This window comes from Urocitellus parryii, chromosome 5 (assembly GCF_045843805.1).
Source record: "Urocitellus parryii isolate mUroPar1 chromosome 5, mUroPar1.hap1, whole genome shotgun sequence".
NCBI classification, from domain to species: domain Eukaryota; kingdom Metazoa; phylum Chordata; class Mammalia; order Rodentia; family Sciuridae; genus Urocitellus; species Urocitellus parryii.
In genome coordinates this window covers 109,274,541-109,291,255 of record NC_135535.1, presented here as the reverse complement: position 1 = coordinate 109,291,255, position 16,715 = coordinate 109,274,541, and the positions used below count along the sequence as shown (strand labels likewise).

General features: G+C 36.4%; 1 protein-coding gene across 1 annotated transcript in view; it reads left to right on the top strand.

The window, feature by feature from the left end:
• Window positions 1–15,716, top strand: part of Ndufa9 (NADH:ubiquinone oxidoreductase subunit A9) — a 30,214-nt gene extending 14,498 nt beyond the window's left edge. The window contains exons 7-11 of the mRNA XM_077798698.1: window positions 4,438–4,505; window positions 5,322–5,398; window positions 10,150–10,245; window positions 12,740–12,806; window positions 15,423–15,716. Of these exons, the coding sequence (XP_077654824.1) occupies window positions 4,438–4,505; window positions 5,322–5,398; window positions 10,150–10,245; window positions 12,740–12,806; window positions 15,423–15,593 (479 nt within the window). The 3' untranslated portion in view covers window positions 15,594–15,716. The remainder of the gene's footprint in view (window positions 1–4,437; window positions 4,506–5,321; window positions 5,399–10,149; window positions 10,246–12,739; window positions 12,807–15,422) is intronic.
• The last annotated feature ends 999 nt before the right edge of the window (window positions 15,717–16,715 follow it).

Below are 16,715 nucleotides of genomic sequence, written 5' to 3'. Positions count from 1 at the left end.
TCTGTGCTATTTCTCCTGTTTGGAATAGGAATATCTTTCCTAAGGTAGCAAATAATTTTGCTTTGGAAGCACATGATATATATGGTTTCACAGCTGGGCAGGTATTTTGCCTCAGGATGACTCATACTTTTGAGTCTTGCCCACATCTGAGTTAGATGATATTTGGACAAGACTTTGGACATTGGAGTTCATGCTGGAGTTAAGACTTCTAGGGCTTGAGACTAAGACATCTTCTTAACCATTTCTGAATATGGTTCAGGAGTACTACTCTAGTCTATTTTCTGTTGCTAATAGCACTCTACCACAGACTGGGTAAGTGATAAAGAAAGAGGTTTATTTTGACTCATGGTTTTGGTCCAAGGGCAAGGGGTCTTGGTGATGTTTCTTGTTGGCAGGGTCCCCAGGCTGTGCAGAGCACTACATAATAAAAAACCAGGACAGCCACTGAGAGACCTAGCCAAACCATCTCCTACAGAAGATCCACTCTTTATCTTTTTAAAATTTTTATTTGTTCATTTTAGTTATATATGACAATAGAATCTATTTTGATATATTTTTATAAGCATGGAATAAATCTTATTCTAATTAGGATCCCAGTCTTGTGGTCTTGTGGATATACACAGTGTGTACATATATGTGGTGTATTCATATATGTACATAGGAAAGTTACGTCAGATTCATTCCACTGTATTTCCTATTCCTATGCACCCTGCTTCCCTTCATTCCCCTTTGTCTACTCCACTGAACTACTTCTATCTCCCTTGACTGTGCTGCATTGTGAGTTAGTATCCACATGTCAGAGAACATTCGACCTTTGGTTTTTGGGATTGGCTAATTTCACTTAGCATGATAGTCTCCAGATCCATCCATTCACTGGCAAATGTCAAAAGTTATTTTCCTTATCCATTCTTTTGTTAATGGGCATCTAGGTTGGTTCCATAGCTTTATTATTGTGAATTTTGCCGCTATAAACATTGTTGTAGCTGCATTACTGTAGTATGCTGATTTTAATTCCTTTGGATGTATACCAAGGGGTGGGATAACTGGGTCAAATGGTGGTTTTATTCCTAGTGTTTTGAGAAATCTCCATACTGCTTTCCAGAGTGGTGGTAATTTGCAGTCCCACCAACAATATATGAGTACCCTCACATCCTTGCCAACATTTATTGTTACTTGTATTCTTGATAATTGCCATTCTGGGTAGAGTGAGGTGAAATCTCAGTGTAGTTTTAATTTGCATTTCTCTTATTGCTAGAGATGTTGAACATTTTTTCATACATTTATTGACTGTGTTACTTTTGAGAAGTGGCTGTGTAGTTCCTTTGCCGTTAATTGATAGGGTTATTTTTGTGTGTGTGTGTTAAGCTTTTTGTGTTCTTTCTATATTCTGGAAATAACACCTTATCTGAGGTGCGGATGGCAAAGCTTTTCTCCCATTTTGTAGGCACTCTTTACGCTCTTGATTGTTTCCTTTGCTGTGCAGAAGCTTTTTAGTTTGATATCATCCCATTGATTGATTTTATGTTTTACTTCTTGTGCTTTAGGAGTCTTCTTAAGGAAGTCACTTCCTAAACTGACACATTGGAGTTTTGAACTATATTTTAGAACATACACTTATGAGATAACTCATTAATTACATGAGTAGATTAATTCATTTATGAGGGCAGAACCCTAGTCAATTCTTTAAAGTATTATTTGTTCCTACCTTTTTTGGGGTGGAGGGGATGGGAGATGGTTACTGAAACTTTAACCCAGAGGGGCTTTACCTCTGAGCTACCTCCCCCATCCCTTTTTTAGTTTTTATTTTGAGACAGGGTCTCACTGAGTTGCTTAGGGCCTCACCAAATTGCTGACACTGGCCTTGAACTCGTGATCTTTCTGTCTCAGCCTCCTGAGTTGCTGAGATTACAGGCAAGCACCACTGTGTCCGTGGTACTTCCTTTTAATGTGCCATTTTGGGTATTAAATCTCAATAAGAATTTTGGAAGGGTCAAAACATACCCAAATCACAGCACTCATGTAAGTAGAACCAATAGAGTATTAGTCCTTTTGTGACTGACTTATTTTACTTCACCTAATGCCCTCAAAGTTCATCCTTGGTGTACTAAGTGATACGCTTTCCTTTCATTGAATATATATATATATACACACACACACTACATTTTGATTCTTGATCTAACCATTAGTGGATACTTGGGTTGCTTCTACTTTTTGACTATTGTGAATAAGGTTGCTATTAACATGGCTGTACAAATATTTCTTTGAGACCCAGCTTTCAGATCTTTTGGGTATATACTGAGAAGTAGTATTTGGGCCATATGTTATTCTATTTTTATTATCTTGACAAGCCGTTGTAATGTTTTCCATAGTGGCTGCACCATTTTACGTTCCTACCAACAGTGCACAAGGGTTCTAATTGTTCCATATTGTTGCCAACACTTTTATTGTTTGTTTATTTATTTATTTATTTTAATTGTAGCCATCCTCATGGGTGTGAAGTAGTATCTCATTGTAATTTTGATTTACATTTGCTTGATTAGGGATGTTGGGTTAGTGATGTTGAACATTTTTTTCATGTGCTTGTTGGTCACTTGAAGTCTGATTTGGAGAAATCTCTGTTCATGTTCTTTGCCCATGTTTAAAATTGGATTGTTTATTTTTTGTTCTTGAGTATAGTACTTTACGTGTTTTGGATATTAAACTCTTTATCAGATATGATTTGCAAAGATTTTCTTTTATTCTGTGGGTTGCTTCTTCATTCTGTTAACTATGTCCTTTGAGGAACAGAAGATCTTAATTTTGATGTAGTTCAGTTTATCCATTTTTCTTTTGCTGTCTGTGCTTTTAATATCATGTCCAAGAAATCATTACCAAGTCCAATATCATGAAGCTTTTTCACTATGTTTTCTATCAAGAGTTTTATGATTTTGGCAGTTAGGTTTGGATTTTGATCCATTTTGAGTTAACTTTAATATATGGCATAAGGTGTGGTCCAACTTGATTCTTTTGCACATGAATAGCCAGTTTTCTCAAGTGTTGTTGAAAAGACTGTCCTTTCTTCTTTAAGTGGTCTTGTCACCCTTGTTCAAATCATTAAACTGTGCATACAAGTTTTATTTTTCTGTATTCTATTCCATTGACATATGTGTCTGTTTTCATGCCACTGTTTTGATAATTGTATACTCTTTTGATTATTATGGCTTTTAATGAATTTCAAATCAGGAAGTGTAAGTCCTTTAGCTTTGTTCGTTTTTAAGATGAATTTGGCTAATCAGGGTCCTATGAGATTCTATATGAATTTCAGGATGGATTTTTCTATATTTCTGCAAAAACCATCCTTGTAGTTTTGATAGGGATTGCATTAAGTCAGAAGATTCTTTGGATAGTTTTGATATCTGTCTGTCTATTTTGAACTGCTACAGCAAAATGCCTGAGGTAATTTCTTAAAAAAAGAAATTATATTTCTAATTTTTGGAAGCTGGTTAAGTCTGAGATTGAGGTGTTCAGCATCTGGTGATGCTGTATCATCACATGATGGAAGGAGGAATGGTAAAAGAGACCACACATATGACAGAAGGGCATGCCAGCTGAATGCTGTGTAAAGACCATTTTATAAAGACCTTAATACTATTTATGAGAGAGAAACCTCCTTGATCTTCCCCTCTTAAACACCCCCTACCTCATTAATATCACATTGGCAATACCTGAATTTTGGAGGGGACACATTCAAGTCATAGTTGTATCTTAACAACTTTAAGTCTTCTCTGAACTTTAGATGTCTTTCCATTTGCTTGTTTCTTTTATTTCTTTGAGCAATATTTTATAGTTTCCAGCATGAAAATCTTTTGCCTCCTTGGCTAAATTTATTTCTAAGTATTTTGATATTATTGTAAGTAATTTCTACTTTAAATGTTTTAAAAACTATTTTTTACCTTTACATTTAATTCATTTGGGATTTTAGTTTATAGTGAGAAATATACATTATCTTAAAAATTGTTTTTTCAAATAGAACAATTGCCTCAGTACCATATATTCATTAACATTTTCATTTCCCACAGATTTGTGATACTATATTCATCATATTACATTTTCCTTTTCTAAGTTACCTATACTGTATCACTCATTTGTTGATTCCTGTGTTTCTCCTTAGAATATAGTTAGAGTCTAGTCTGGGAGTGGACATGCATTTAGCACTATAGGAGAGTGGTTGCCAAGCCACTTGACTGGTCTTCATGTTCTTAAATGTTTGCTATTTCCACTTCCCATGTTTATTATCTGAAAAATAAATGATTGCTTCTTATTAGAATCATTAGCTTTCTTAGAATCAGCTACATTTATTATATGATTTCTGTTACATAAAGCAATTGTTAACCTAGAGATTGGTGAGTTTTATAGTAGCTTAGGTCTTCTAAGGATAGTTCTCATTTCTTTTGTCAGATATTCGTTGGTTTGGCGGTGTACCTCTTATTTCCTTTGGCAGGAAGACCGAGAAACAACCAGTATATGTAAGTACACTGGGTGAAGGGGCTTACAAGTAGACATTAGCTGACTTCAGGTTTATGTGATCAATTTTCTAATCCAGTAAATTCATCGTTTTCTTTTTGTTTGCTTCAACTGGTTGCCTCTCAGTTTACCTAAGTGGTGCATGTCTTCTCCATATCTTTACTTATTCATTTATTCAAGAAGGTTTGATTAAATCCACTGGACATGTCACTGGAAATACAGAAGTATTAACTAGGCAGACACAAATTGCTATACTCAAATTGCTCACAGCACCCTACCTCCAGTTATGACTACTAAAAATGTCTCCAGACAGTATCAAATGTTCTCCGAGGACTAGAATTATCCCAGGGGCCTAAAACCACCTAAGATTACTTTTTAGAAAGTGAAAAAGATAGTACATTAACATTATTGAAAATTAACATATTATTTCATGTGGTTTAGGTTTGCTATTCCACTTCCCATGTTTATTATGACTTACTAACAGTTGGGGGTTGTGGTGAGAGATGAGTTTGATGAGATAGTGGGCAAAGACTAATCAGAAAGACCTGAGCCATCTGAAGATAAATGCTTGTAGAGAAATTACTTAGGTGAGCCTCAAGTGAGGAGATTATTTGAGCTCTTGTGAAGGTGGGTTATTTAAGAAGCTTTCTGAAAATATATAGTGCCTTTATTTTAATTTGTCAGATTTTTGTTGTGATTGGTGTCATCTCTTTACTTCTCCTTTGTTATTTCATCCCTCTCTTTCTCCTTTCTTCCTATCTCTCCATTTTCTTTTCTTTCTCTTTCAATGGTTACTTAAACATATTAAATTTCTGTAGGTTGTAGATGTATCCAAAGGAATTATTAATACAATTAAAGACCCAGATGCCAGAGGAAAAACCTTTGCCTTTGTTGGGTAAGTACCTAGAGTTTGACTTCAGTGAAAGAATCATAATTGTTTTAATAATGGAATCATAATGGTTTATAATGACCGTCTTTCTAAACAACTCATTAACAATTTATTTGTTACAGTTTTACAGTATCAGAATCTTTTGTAGGCTTACATTGAGAATTTGAGAGAATCTAAGAATCTTTTTTAATAAATGATTCTTCTGTCATTAAACCTGAGGACAACTACCCTAGACTATTACTTTAGTAACCCTTTGGATCTATAGGTCCCTCATCTATCTGTTCAACATTTTTCAGGTCAGAAATATTCAGGGGAAAAAAATCATGTCTGTACTAAACATGAACCCTGTTTTTCCTTGTCTTTATTCCCCAACCATTTACATAGCATTTGCATTGTTTTGGATATTATAAGTAGCCTAGAGATGATTTAAAGTACACAGATGATCAGTGCATAGGTTGTATGCAAATACTATGTCATGTCATGTAAGGGTCTTGAGCATTCACAGATTTTGGTATCAATTCGAGGGTCCTGGAACCAGTCCCCTGATTGTACTTTGGTCAGTGATCCTTAAAGTTGGCTTTGTTACTACTACCGTAATTTTTTTGTTTTTTAATATATAAAATGGTTTTGCCCATGAATTCTAAAACACAAGACATTTTTAGAGTGTCTATAGTTGTAAAACCAAATTAGTTTTGGTAGATACAGTTAGTAGAGTGATCGTTTGTTCTGCTAGAGTGATCATTTGTTCTATGCTCTTTTTGTTAAAATTTGCTCTTAGAAATAACTGGGCACAGTTAAGCTATATGACTTATCTGAAATTATTAAATCATGTTACAGCTAGACCGCTTTGCTGAATTAACTAAAAGTTGAAAACTAAAAATCAGTCTACCAAGTTGAGACACAACTAAGTGGTCTATAAATTAATGATACCTGATATTCTATGAAAGGTTGGAATCTTATTCAACAATTAAATGACAGCCTGATTCCTAGAAATAGTTCTATAGAAAATGACACTTTTCTCTCTAAGCTAGGAAGTGATAATATATATTCCCAGTATTCTGAATATATACATTGATAGATTTTACCATCATTATTAATTTAGATTAGTAAATTTTTTTTCTCTGTGCATGTATTATTTTTCCATGCCAACTAGCTGCTGCAAAATGTATCTTTTTAATTCCCCATTTGGTATATTACCATGCAAGTATCCATATACTCTAGGAAAATTATTTACAAAAAAAATATATTTATCCCAGGTTCCATAGAACACTAGACTCAGAAGACATCAGGCTTTCTTGAAGAGGGGTTAGGCTATGATTCCTAGCAACAAATGAACAGAAATGGTTCTGTGATCTTTTCTTGCTTACTGCTCAGTGGAAATAACTATGAATAAGTGGATATTTTTTCTCTTTATCTTTGCCTAGTCATTCTGCTGTCTTTGGTAAGCTCCAATATTTTATTTTTGTTTGGCATGATGTTGGAATACTAGACATGTCAGTGTAGGATTTTTTTCCTTAGGAATTTGTAGATATGCAGCATACATTCTTTTTTTCGGCCCCAGGCAAACACTATTTCTCTGATATTTTGAGGCCAAGAGAGTGGCATAAAACTTTAATTTTGCTCCTAAGTTTTTATATTATATTATATTATATTATATTATAATCATATATCATATCATTGCTTCATTTATAATTCATTCATTAAATACCTATAGATACACGCATATATACAATGATAACTAATAAACAATAAAATCTCAAAGTACAAGATCAATATAGAAATGTAAATTTATGTATATTAGTAAATGAACTACTACAAATAAAGAAGGAAAATCTTATTTATAACAACATCAAAAAGAATAAAATACTTAGGTATAAATTTAACAAGACACATACAAGACCTGTACACTGAAAAGTACAAAACTCTGCTGAAAGAAATTAAAGAAAAACTTAATATGTGATAAGGCATCCCATATTTTTGGATTGGAAGAGTCAAAATTGTTTAGTGGCAGTTTTCCCCAAATTGTTCCATAGATTCAATTCAGTGCTTTCCTAATTCCAGCAGACTCTTTTTTTCTCCTAACTTTTTTGCCTGGATTATAGATTAGGGAAGGCAGATAATTTGGTTTAAAGTAAAATAAGGACTTTGCTTGGTGGGTGTAGTGGAGAAGGGGCTGGGGGGACAGGGTTTACTGGGGATATTTGCAGAAAAATGGCTATGATGCTGAACCATGTAAGCTAAGCCTTGAAGGACATAGGCTTCCTTTTTCTGAGAGCAAGCACACTTAAACTGGTTTCCTAGTTAATGGAATGCAAGCTACTTTAGAACAGCTGAAGAAGAAATATATTACCTATAGTTAGTTTACCCTTGATAGGAGTTTTGTTTGCATCATAAAAGTTAGAAGTTGTTCTTGGTGTAATGTGTTATGTGTCCTGCAGTGATCCTTGCAAATCTTTCTGGAATTTGAGGGAAGCTAGTTAAGGGCTTTTTGTATACTTCCCTTAGCTGATGCCAACATTTTCATGTTTTTTTTTTTTTTTTTTTTTTTTTTGTAGGATATGTCATAATGATGAAGTTCTTTAAATTATCTTCATTTGTCTCATAGTTATCATAGATTTTTCGAGGCAAAAGGGATTAAAAAATGAGTGAAGAGATATTAAAATGTACAAGTTATGATAATTATTGAAGTTAGGTTTTACTAGTACAAAATGATTCAGATCAGTGGAATAGAACAGAAAGTCCAGAAATAATCCCAAATATATGTAAAAATGTAATGTGTGAGAAGGGTGACATTTCAATATATGATGTATTAGTCAGCTTTCTTTTGCTCTGACAGAAATATCTGACAGGAACAACTTAGATGAAGAAAAGTTTATTTTGGCTCATGGTTTCAAAGGTTCAGTCCATGGTCAACTGTCTCCATTGCTGTGGGCCTGAGGTGAGGCAGAGCATTACGGCAGGAGGTCTTGGTGGTGGACAGCAGCTCAGTTCAGGGCCGTTAGGAAGCAGAGAAAAAGCAGAAGTGCCAAAATAATAACTCCCAAAGCCTGCCCCTGGTGACTTGCTTTCTCCAGCCACACCCTGCCTGCCTATAGTTACCACTCAGTTCATTCAAATTATTAATTCAGCAAATGAACTAATTCATGGATTATGTTACAGCTCTCATGATCCAATCTTGAGCATTCAGAAGCACCTCAAATCCAAATCATAACTTATGGAGAAAGGGTCAATTTAGTAAATGATTCAGTAAGTGTTGTTGAAGCAATTGCCTAACATCTTGGGGAAGATTTAATTACATCTTTACCTTATGTAATGTACAAAAATATGCAACAGAAGGAACTTAATTTATGGCTTAAAAAACCCCAACAGCATTAGACAAAATATGTGGAAATTTGTGTTGCTGTAGAGGGATTTCTAAATGTGAAACCAAATCATAGAGGAAAAAAATCAGTCAATTTTGATTAAATAAAATTTTTAAACTTTTATATGATACAAAGTACCAAAAACAACATTAAAAGGCATTAATACACACAATAAAAGATATTTCCAGCTGGGCAAGGTGACACATGCTCGTAATCACAGCTACTTGGGAGGCTGAGGCAGGAGGATCATAAGTTCAAAGCCAGCCTGGGCAACTTACAGAAACCCAGTCTCAAAATAAAATTTAAAGTAAAGGGCTTAGGATATAGTTTGGTGGCATTCTTGCCTAGCATGTGTAGTACCCTGGATCCAATCCCAAATCACACATATACACAGAACCACAAAAAGGTATTTCCAGCTTTATCACTAGAACATAAAAAATTATTATAAATCATTATTAGCAAAGAAAAGATATATGTGTAAATGGCCAAAAATAGATGAAGAAATCAAATCTTGTGTATTAACTGCCAATTAAAATACTGAAGTATCTTACTTACATAAGCAATATTATGTTTATTTTTTTATGATTCAACTCATGTTTTTAAAGGGCAGCCTTATTATCACTTTATATAAATTGATAAGGCAGTTTAGAAATAATCAATAAAAGCCTTAAGATTTCAAAATATGGTTTGACCCTGTTCCACATTTGAAATGCAATCTAAATATATAATATGGATTCAGACAAATGTTTACTATAAGAATGTTTGTTGAAACATTATTTTATAAAAAAGATTTTTATTAGCCTAAATAGTCCCCAAATGGGAATTGGTAAAATAGATTATATGCAATGAAATATGTGCCATCATTAAAGATGCACTAGAATAGTTAATAACACAGAATGTTTAAAACACAGGATGTATTGTATAATCTTATATTATACAATACATCTTACATTGTGAAAGGAGATGATATGTATATATGTAAGAGGATGAAAAGGCTATCTATATCAAATACATTAACTTTATCTTTGGCAATGGGATTAAGGATGATTTTTCTTTGTGTTAATCTATATTGGCTATAGTGCTTATGCTTTTTTTTTTTTTTTTTTTTTTTTTGTTACCAGGGATTGAACTCAGGGGCACTCAACCACTGAGCAACATCCCCAGCCCTGTTTTGTGTTTTATTTAGAGACAGGGTCTCACTGAGTTGCTTAGCGCCTCGCTTTTGCTGAGGCTGGCTTTGAACTCATGATCCTCCTGTCTTAGCCTCCTGAGCTGCTAGGATTACAGGTGTGCCTCACTGTGCCTGGCCATGCTGTTTTAAGAAAAATGTTTTTTTGTTAAATTAAAAAACTTGTGAAAGCAAATAATTTGAAGAAATGTGTTTGCTTTTTCTAGGCCCAATCGGTACCTCCTCTTTGACCTGGTGCAGTATGTCTATGCTGTGGCTCACAGACCCTTTCTCCCCTATCCCTTGCCACGTTTTGCCTATCGGTAAGTAAAGTGTTTTTAGGCACCATCTGAAAAAGCTAACTCCATACATTTATTCCTAACTGCCACCCTAGGGTAATAGGGAGTGTGTTCCATACAGTGAAGGGTCAGTCTCTGAACTTCACAGGAAGTACTTCTGGTGTTATGACATTAGCCTAGGGAAGAATCAAGGTGTTTAAGAAAGGGAAATATAGATTAGCATAGATGAAATAAACAGTGTTTGTTGGGATGTTCTTCATAGTCTTCATTAAAAAAACCACAGGGTTTTAATTTGGGTAAGTGTCCTTCTTGACAGACTATAAGGGAGCAATCACATTTCTCTCTCATACTGTTCTCCCAGAGGTGGGAAAAGTCCCTCTTTTCCTTATATTCTTTTGATCAAATCTTTGGGGGAGAGGAGCCAAGCTGATTCAGAGTTGGTTCTGTGGTTGCATTCTCTTCTTTTCCTGCTTCTTAGTTCAGTTCTTCCCTTTGTGTGTTTAAAGTCTTGCACTCCTCATGTCACACCATAGTGGTCAGATGAAAGAGATTTTCACATCGAGTTTGCCAGAGGTTGATCAGTAAGCCAGCTTGTCAATTTACTCTTTCATTCCTTTGTTCAACATATTTATTCACTCAACATATATTTAATGAATTCCTACCGTCTTAAGCAGTGTACTAGTTACTCAGATGTTACAGTCAATCCTCACAAAGCTTATGGTCTACAGGGTTATTAGAAAAATAGACAAGGAGACTAGTGGTGCAGCTCAGTGGGAGATGCATGATGAGGTCCTAGGTTTTATCCCCAGTACTGCCCCACTGCACCCCCAAAAGAAAAGAAAAACAGAGTGCAGGATTTGTCAAGAGTGTTCTGTTTCCTGGTTGTTTTCTTCATCTAATAATACTCTTAATGACTCTATAAAATAGGTAGGGGAAATGTGTAGAGGGAGTGAAGGAGGAGTGCGCAGAAGCCTGGAGAATATTCCCATTAAAGAACCTTCAGAGTATGAGAAACTTACCCAGCAGCTCAAAGAGAGGGATCAGTTAAGTGGCAAGTGAAAAGAATTTGAAAGCCTAGATACCAAAGGGAAGGGAGGTTTTAAGAAGATGAATGCTCCAAGAAAGAGGACATTGCTGTTTTGTTTACATCTGTATCTCCAGCACCAGAAACTGTGCCTAGCATAAAGAAGGTACTCTGTTAATATTTGCTCACTGAAATGCTCCAGAAAATTCAAATACAATAAAGGACCAAAAGATACCCATGGCAGCATCAGTGTGATGGAGGGGCTAAAACCAGATTATAGCAAGGTACTTTTGTGGTTGTACATAAAATTGAGAGTTAAAGACAGAAATTGCATGTGCATGTGGTATGACCCTCTGAGGACATCAAAATAGAGACCAGAGGAGATATTAGCATAGAACCAGTGCATAGGGAGTTGGAAGCTTGTAAGGGGTTTAATTTTTATTTAAGTTACATTAGCCTAGTAAAGAATTTTTTCTGCCATTGGGACAAGTAGGCTGGAATCCGAGATTTTTATTTGTTGTCAAAGAAATTCTGAGCAACCTTCAACTTCCTTTTTTACTTCTTATTCCATCCATAGAAATGGTGTTTTGCAATCTCTTAAAAGCCCTGGAGCTCTGAGGTGTGGTGTGGTATTATATACCTGTAATCCCAGCAGTTCAGGAGACTGAGGCATGAGGTTTGGGCCTAGCTTTGGCAGTGTAGCAAAGCCCTAAGTCACTAACTGAGACTCTGTCTTGAAATTTAAGAGTTTAAAAAATGGGTTGGAGATGTAGCTCAGTAGTAGAGTGCCCCTGGGGTCAATCTCCAGTACCAAGCAAGCAAAAAAATTGTGGGTCCTCATTGGCTTCTGATGGGGGCCCAAAGAATTCCTAGGGTTCCTCCTGTGCTAGTTGAAACCGCACTGTCCTGAAGATGCCACTGATGGGAACTTCAATGGCAGGTTAGGAGAACCCTCAGTGTCATTAGCGCTGCAGAGCCAGGAGCTCTCTTGTCCTGCTTTTTATATCCTTTCTTGATTTGAGTTATAGACCTTAGGCTTCTCTTCTAAATTTTTTGTTTCCAGAGCCTCTCCTTTTAGGAATTAAGTTTTATATTTTACACACTACCAACTTAACAGTAGCATATTTGAATGAGAATTAGATTAGATTGAATTTCACAGACTTGATTGAATGCTGTATCTTTTTTGTTTTCTTTGTTGTTCATTGGTAATATGTTATTTTAGTTTTCAGTTGTTTTAAAATCTATTGTCTCTTTGGAGAATAGGGTGTGCCCTCAGTTCCAGCAGTCAGCTGGGTTTTCTTGAAAGGAAATAGGGACTCAAAAGCAGAGTTAGCCTTATAAGTGGTAGAGCCAGGAGTGTTCATTATTTTCTTAAATTAAAAAAAAAAATCAATGAATTTCTGCTTCTCCAGAAGCCCCTCTTCCTGTAGGTCTTACAGGGTAGCTTAAATATTGGGCATAGAAATGTTTATCACATGTTATTTCTTTTTCCAGATGGATAGCAAGACTCTTTGAAATAAGCCCATTTGAGCCCTGGACAACGAGGGATAAAGTGGAACGGGTGAGTGTGCCCAGGCACATGCTGGGCTGAGAGCTGCAGACAGGGAAGTGAGAATTTACTTTTATTGGCCCACTGGGAACATTGCTATACTTCTGTCTGATACTCTTTCTGGCTGAGCTCAGCCCCTCTATTCATGCATGAAACTTCATTCATTCTCATCCTGCTCCATTGTCTTCTCTCTGATACTATCAGTTTTTCTTTCTCACTGGATCATTTCCATCAGCATATGGACATGTCTAATACCCTACTCCTTATTAAAGGCCAACCCCTCTCTTCCTCACATGTCCTTTTTAGCCACTTTCCTGTTTGCCTTTTTACCTCTTAAGCTCAAAGAGCACTCTTTACCTTCTTTTCACAGCTTCTTAATCATTCTTTAAGCCTTTTCCGGCTTTTATTCTCTTCTCTGCCCTAAACCTGCTCTTTCCAACGGCACCTATATTGTCCACACCACCAAATCTAATAGTCAGTTCTCTGACCTCATCTCACTCCATCTGTGAACACATTTATCAGAGGGGACCCTTCCCTCCATTTGGAAACTCTTACATGCATTCTGGCCCAGTTCATGTTCTCTTGCTTTTTGTTCTCTTACTGAGTTGTGCTTTCAGGGCTGCCTTTCTGCCTCACCTGCCCTCACCTGCTTCTTCCTGATTTCTGTGTGATGAGGGATCTACAGGCTCTGTCCTTGTGCCTTTCTTTTCTATCTTTACTCATTTTGTTGATGTTGCTCACCTCATCTCAAGCACCAGTTGCTGGCTGTTAAGGTCATGGCTGCAATTTTATCTCTAGTCCTGAATTTCCCCCTGAACTTTTTAGAATCTTAAATAGTTAGATATAAAACTATTTATATTAAATTTTCTGAAACATAACTCCATAAATATAACTGCAAACCTGCTTCTTTCCTAGGTTTCTCATGTCAATAATAGTACTACTCTCCATTGCTTATGCCAAAAATCTAGTAACCCCCTTGAGTCCTTTCCTAAGTTCTAGATTTAAATGAGCACTATCAATAGAACTTGCGCATGATGGAAATGTTCTGTTTGTAGTAATATGTAGCCACTGGCCACATGTGGCTATTGAGCACCTAATAATGCTGCTGCTATGACCACAGGAATAAAAATTTGAATTTTAATTAATTTAAATTTAAAGCACCACATTTGGCAAGTGGCTTACTGTACCGGATCTCAGAACTCAGCAACCCTCAGCAACTCTCAAAAGTAGATGCCAGATCTAGCGCTCTTCCCTAGTCCCCCTGCCTTTTATTATGAAAATGTTTACAATAATATTGGAAGCTTTTAATTTATAAAAAAGCAGATTGTATAATTATCTCTACCCACTCTAATCCATCAGACATCATTTCTTCCTCTCTTAGCTAGCTTCTTGCTACTGTTGCCACTACATTTGTCCTGCAGTGTGCTAAATTCCAAAGCCCTGGGCTCTTCTGTCTCCTGCACTCATCTAACTCATTGATCATTTGCCCACTGTGTGTACAAGTGCTTATAGGGAGGATGCCAAGTAAAATAAAAATCCTATAGAATAGTTCTACCCCAGAAATGCTGCAGACCTTGCACTGATGAGAAGCAGCTCAATTGTTGCCTGAATGTTACCTAGAAGCTAAAATGTACAGCAGATGAGAAAATAGTCATCAGGGAACACATGTGAATGGGCAACTCATTCTCCCTTTGAGGGCTATGTCTGGAGGCTGAGATCATTTCCGGGATGTCCCTTCTATGTTGACACACTGGGCAAGAGACTTGATTGACGCTAACATCCCTCTTACATTGACAATTGAGAAGATGTAGTTGCAGTGGACAGAAGGGATTTTGGATTTGGTTTGGAGACCACCTTATAGCACTTAGTAAAATAATTTTACTTTTGGGGGTGGTTAGGATGAGGGATTGATGCTGACCTAGATGAAGACTGGTTCAATTTCAGGGCCTTGGGATAAGCTGGGACTTTCCATTTCATTCTCCTTTCCTAAACAGGATGGGTTTGGTTTTTAACTTTACAGTGTGCATTAAACAACCAGGTGAGTATAGTTGGAGCAAAAAAGTTTAATGGGTTATCTCTTACGTGATCTCCTTGATTAGAAAGTTCTGAGACCTCGCTTAGAACTTGCACAAGAGAGAACTGGGGGGTGGATGTGTTCTTTTTCTATTTTTTAATTTTTATTAGTTGCTCAAGACAATACAGTGTTCTTGACATATCATACATTTGATTCAAATGGGGTATGAATTCTCATTTTTCCACCTCCAATTTTATTCCTGAGCCTTCCTGTTAAACCACCTAGACTAACATGGTGACTGGTGCTTCCATACACTAGATTTAGTTCTGTTTACATCTGTATGTAGACCAGGTCCAATGCTAATGTCCTATGCTTGTGCATAGTGCTGGGTACTTTTATCTGATATTTGGTGATCTTCCCTTTTTTACCCCATAAGCCCTCTTTCTGTGTTCTGTATTTTAGTGAGTTCCAATAATCAAAAATTACCACATTCTTTGAAAACACTCTCAGTAATGAGACTCAGTCCAGCTTAAGTATTCAAATGTTTGCTAGGGTAGCACTTTGTGTTCTTGGCCACTTTTCAACATTCTCTATGGTCCTTTGTTTATTCAAAGATACACATCACAGACATGACGTTGCCTCATCTGCCTGGCTTAGAAGACCTTGGTATTCAGGCATCTCCGCTGGAACTCAAGGCCATTGAAGTGCTGCGGCGTCATCGCACTTATCGCTGGCTGTCTTCTGAAATTGAGGATGTGAAACCTGCCAAGACTGTCAACGTTTAGTGCCCCTTGAACAGCCTTGATTTCTGGTGTCATTTGGATCACCTGGCTAGTAAGCAACTTACATTCTTTAGAAGATCCTGTACATAGTGAATAAAATCCTTCTATTAAACATCCAGGAGTAAATTCTGCAGTGTTTTCTGTCTTGATTTATACAATAAGAAATCCCAGCCATTTAAAACTTGAGTATAGTTTTCTTTAAATATATATAACAGTAACATTGTATATCATTTATCCTCTGAAATGTTGGAGGATTTGAATTCCCTCCTGTTGAACCACTTCTAGCATGTGTTTTAGAAGACTTAGTTTCCCTCTTCATTGCCAAAATATTGATGATCCCAGAGGATATATGACTGACTTTTAGTTTCCAAATTAAATGGGGGTATATGCAATGTCCCTTAAGGAATCTGAATTTATTCATGCTAAGATATTTTTAAATTTTATTTTAAAGGTGTTTATACATTTGAGGGGGCAGAAACCAGTATGTGTATTTAACAACCTTGTCTATAGACATGGATTCTTAAACTCTTAAGAGTAGATCTTGGATCTATGCTATCTGAGGCCCCCACCCACGCTGTTAGGAACACTTTCAGATTATTTCAGACACTTGGGTATAGACAGATTCCTTTTCACTGCAAAGAGATGCTTCATCCTGTTGTTAGTGATGCTGACTCATACAAAATAGAACTTTTTGCATAATTTGTTAATATTGCAGCCAAGATCCAAGTGAATGATTGGTTTAGCATTGGCAAATCCCTCAGCATATTATGGTCAAAAACTTCCATGATTTGTGGCAAAGTCTGTACATCATCCTAAGGGACCCAAGGTTTGTCACTGTTCACTGGATTTCAGTTCCCTGATCTGTATGCCAGGAAGGTCGGTAAAAACCCTGTCCAGTTATAGTAATTTACAGAGGAAGGTACGTGAATGTCAAAGGGGAGTTTTCCATCTGTCCTCTCTGCATGTTCCAGAATCATTTTGTCCTTAAGCGAGCAAGAGTGTGCTCCTTGGATCAGCAGCATCAGTATCACCTGGGAACTCATTAAAAGTGAAGACTCCTAGGCCTTATCCCAGACCTGTTGAATCTGAACGTGTATTTTAACCAGGCTCCTAGAAGGTTTGTGT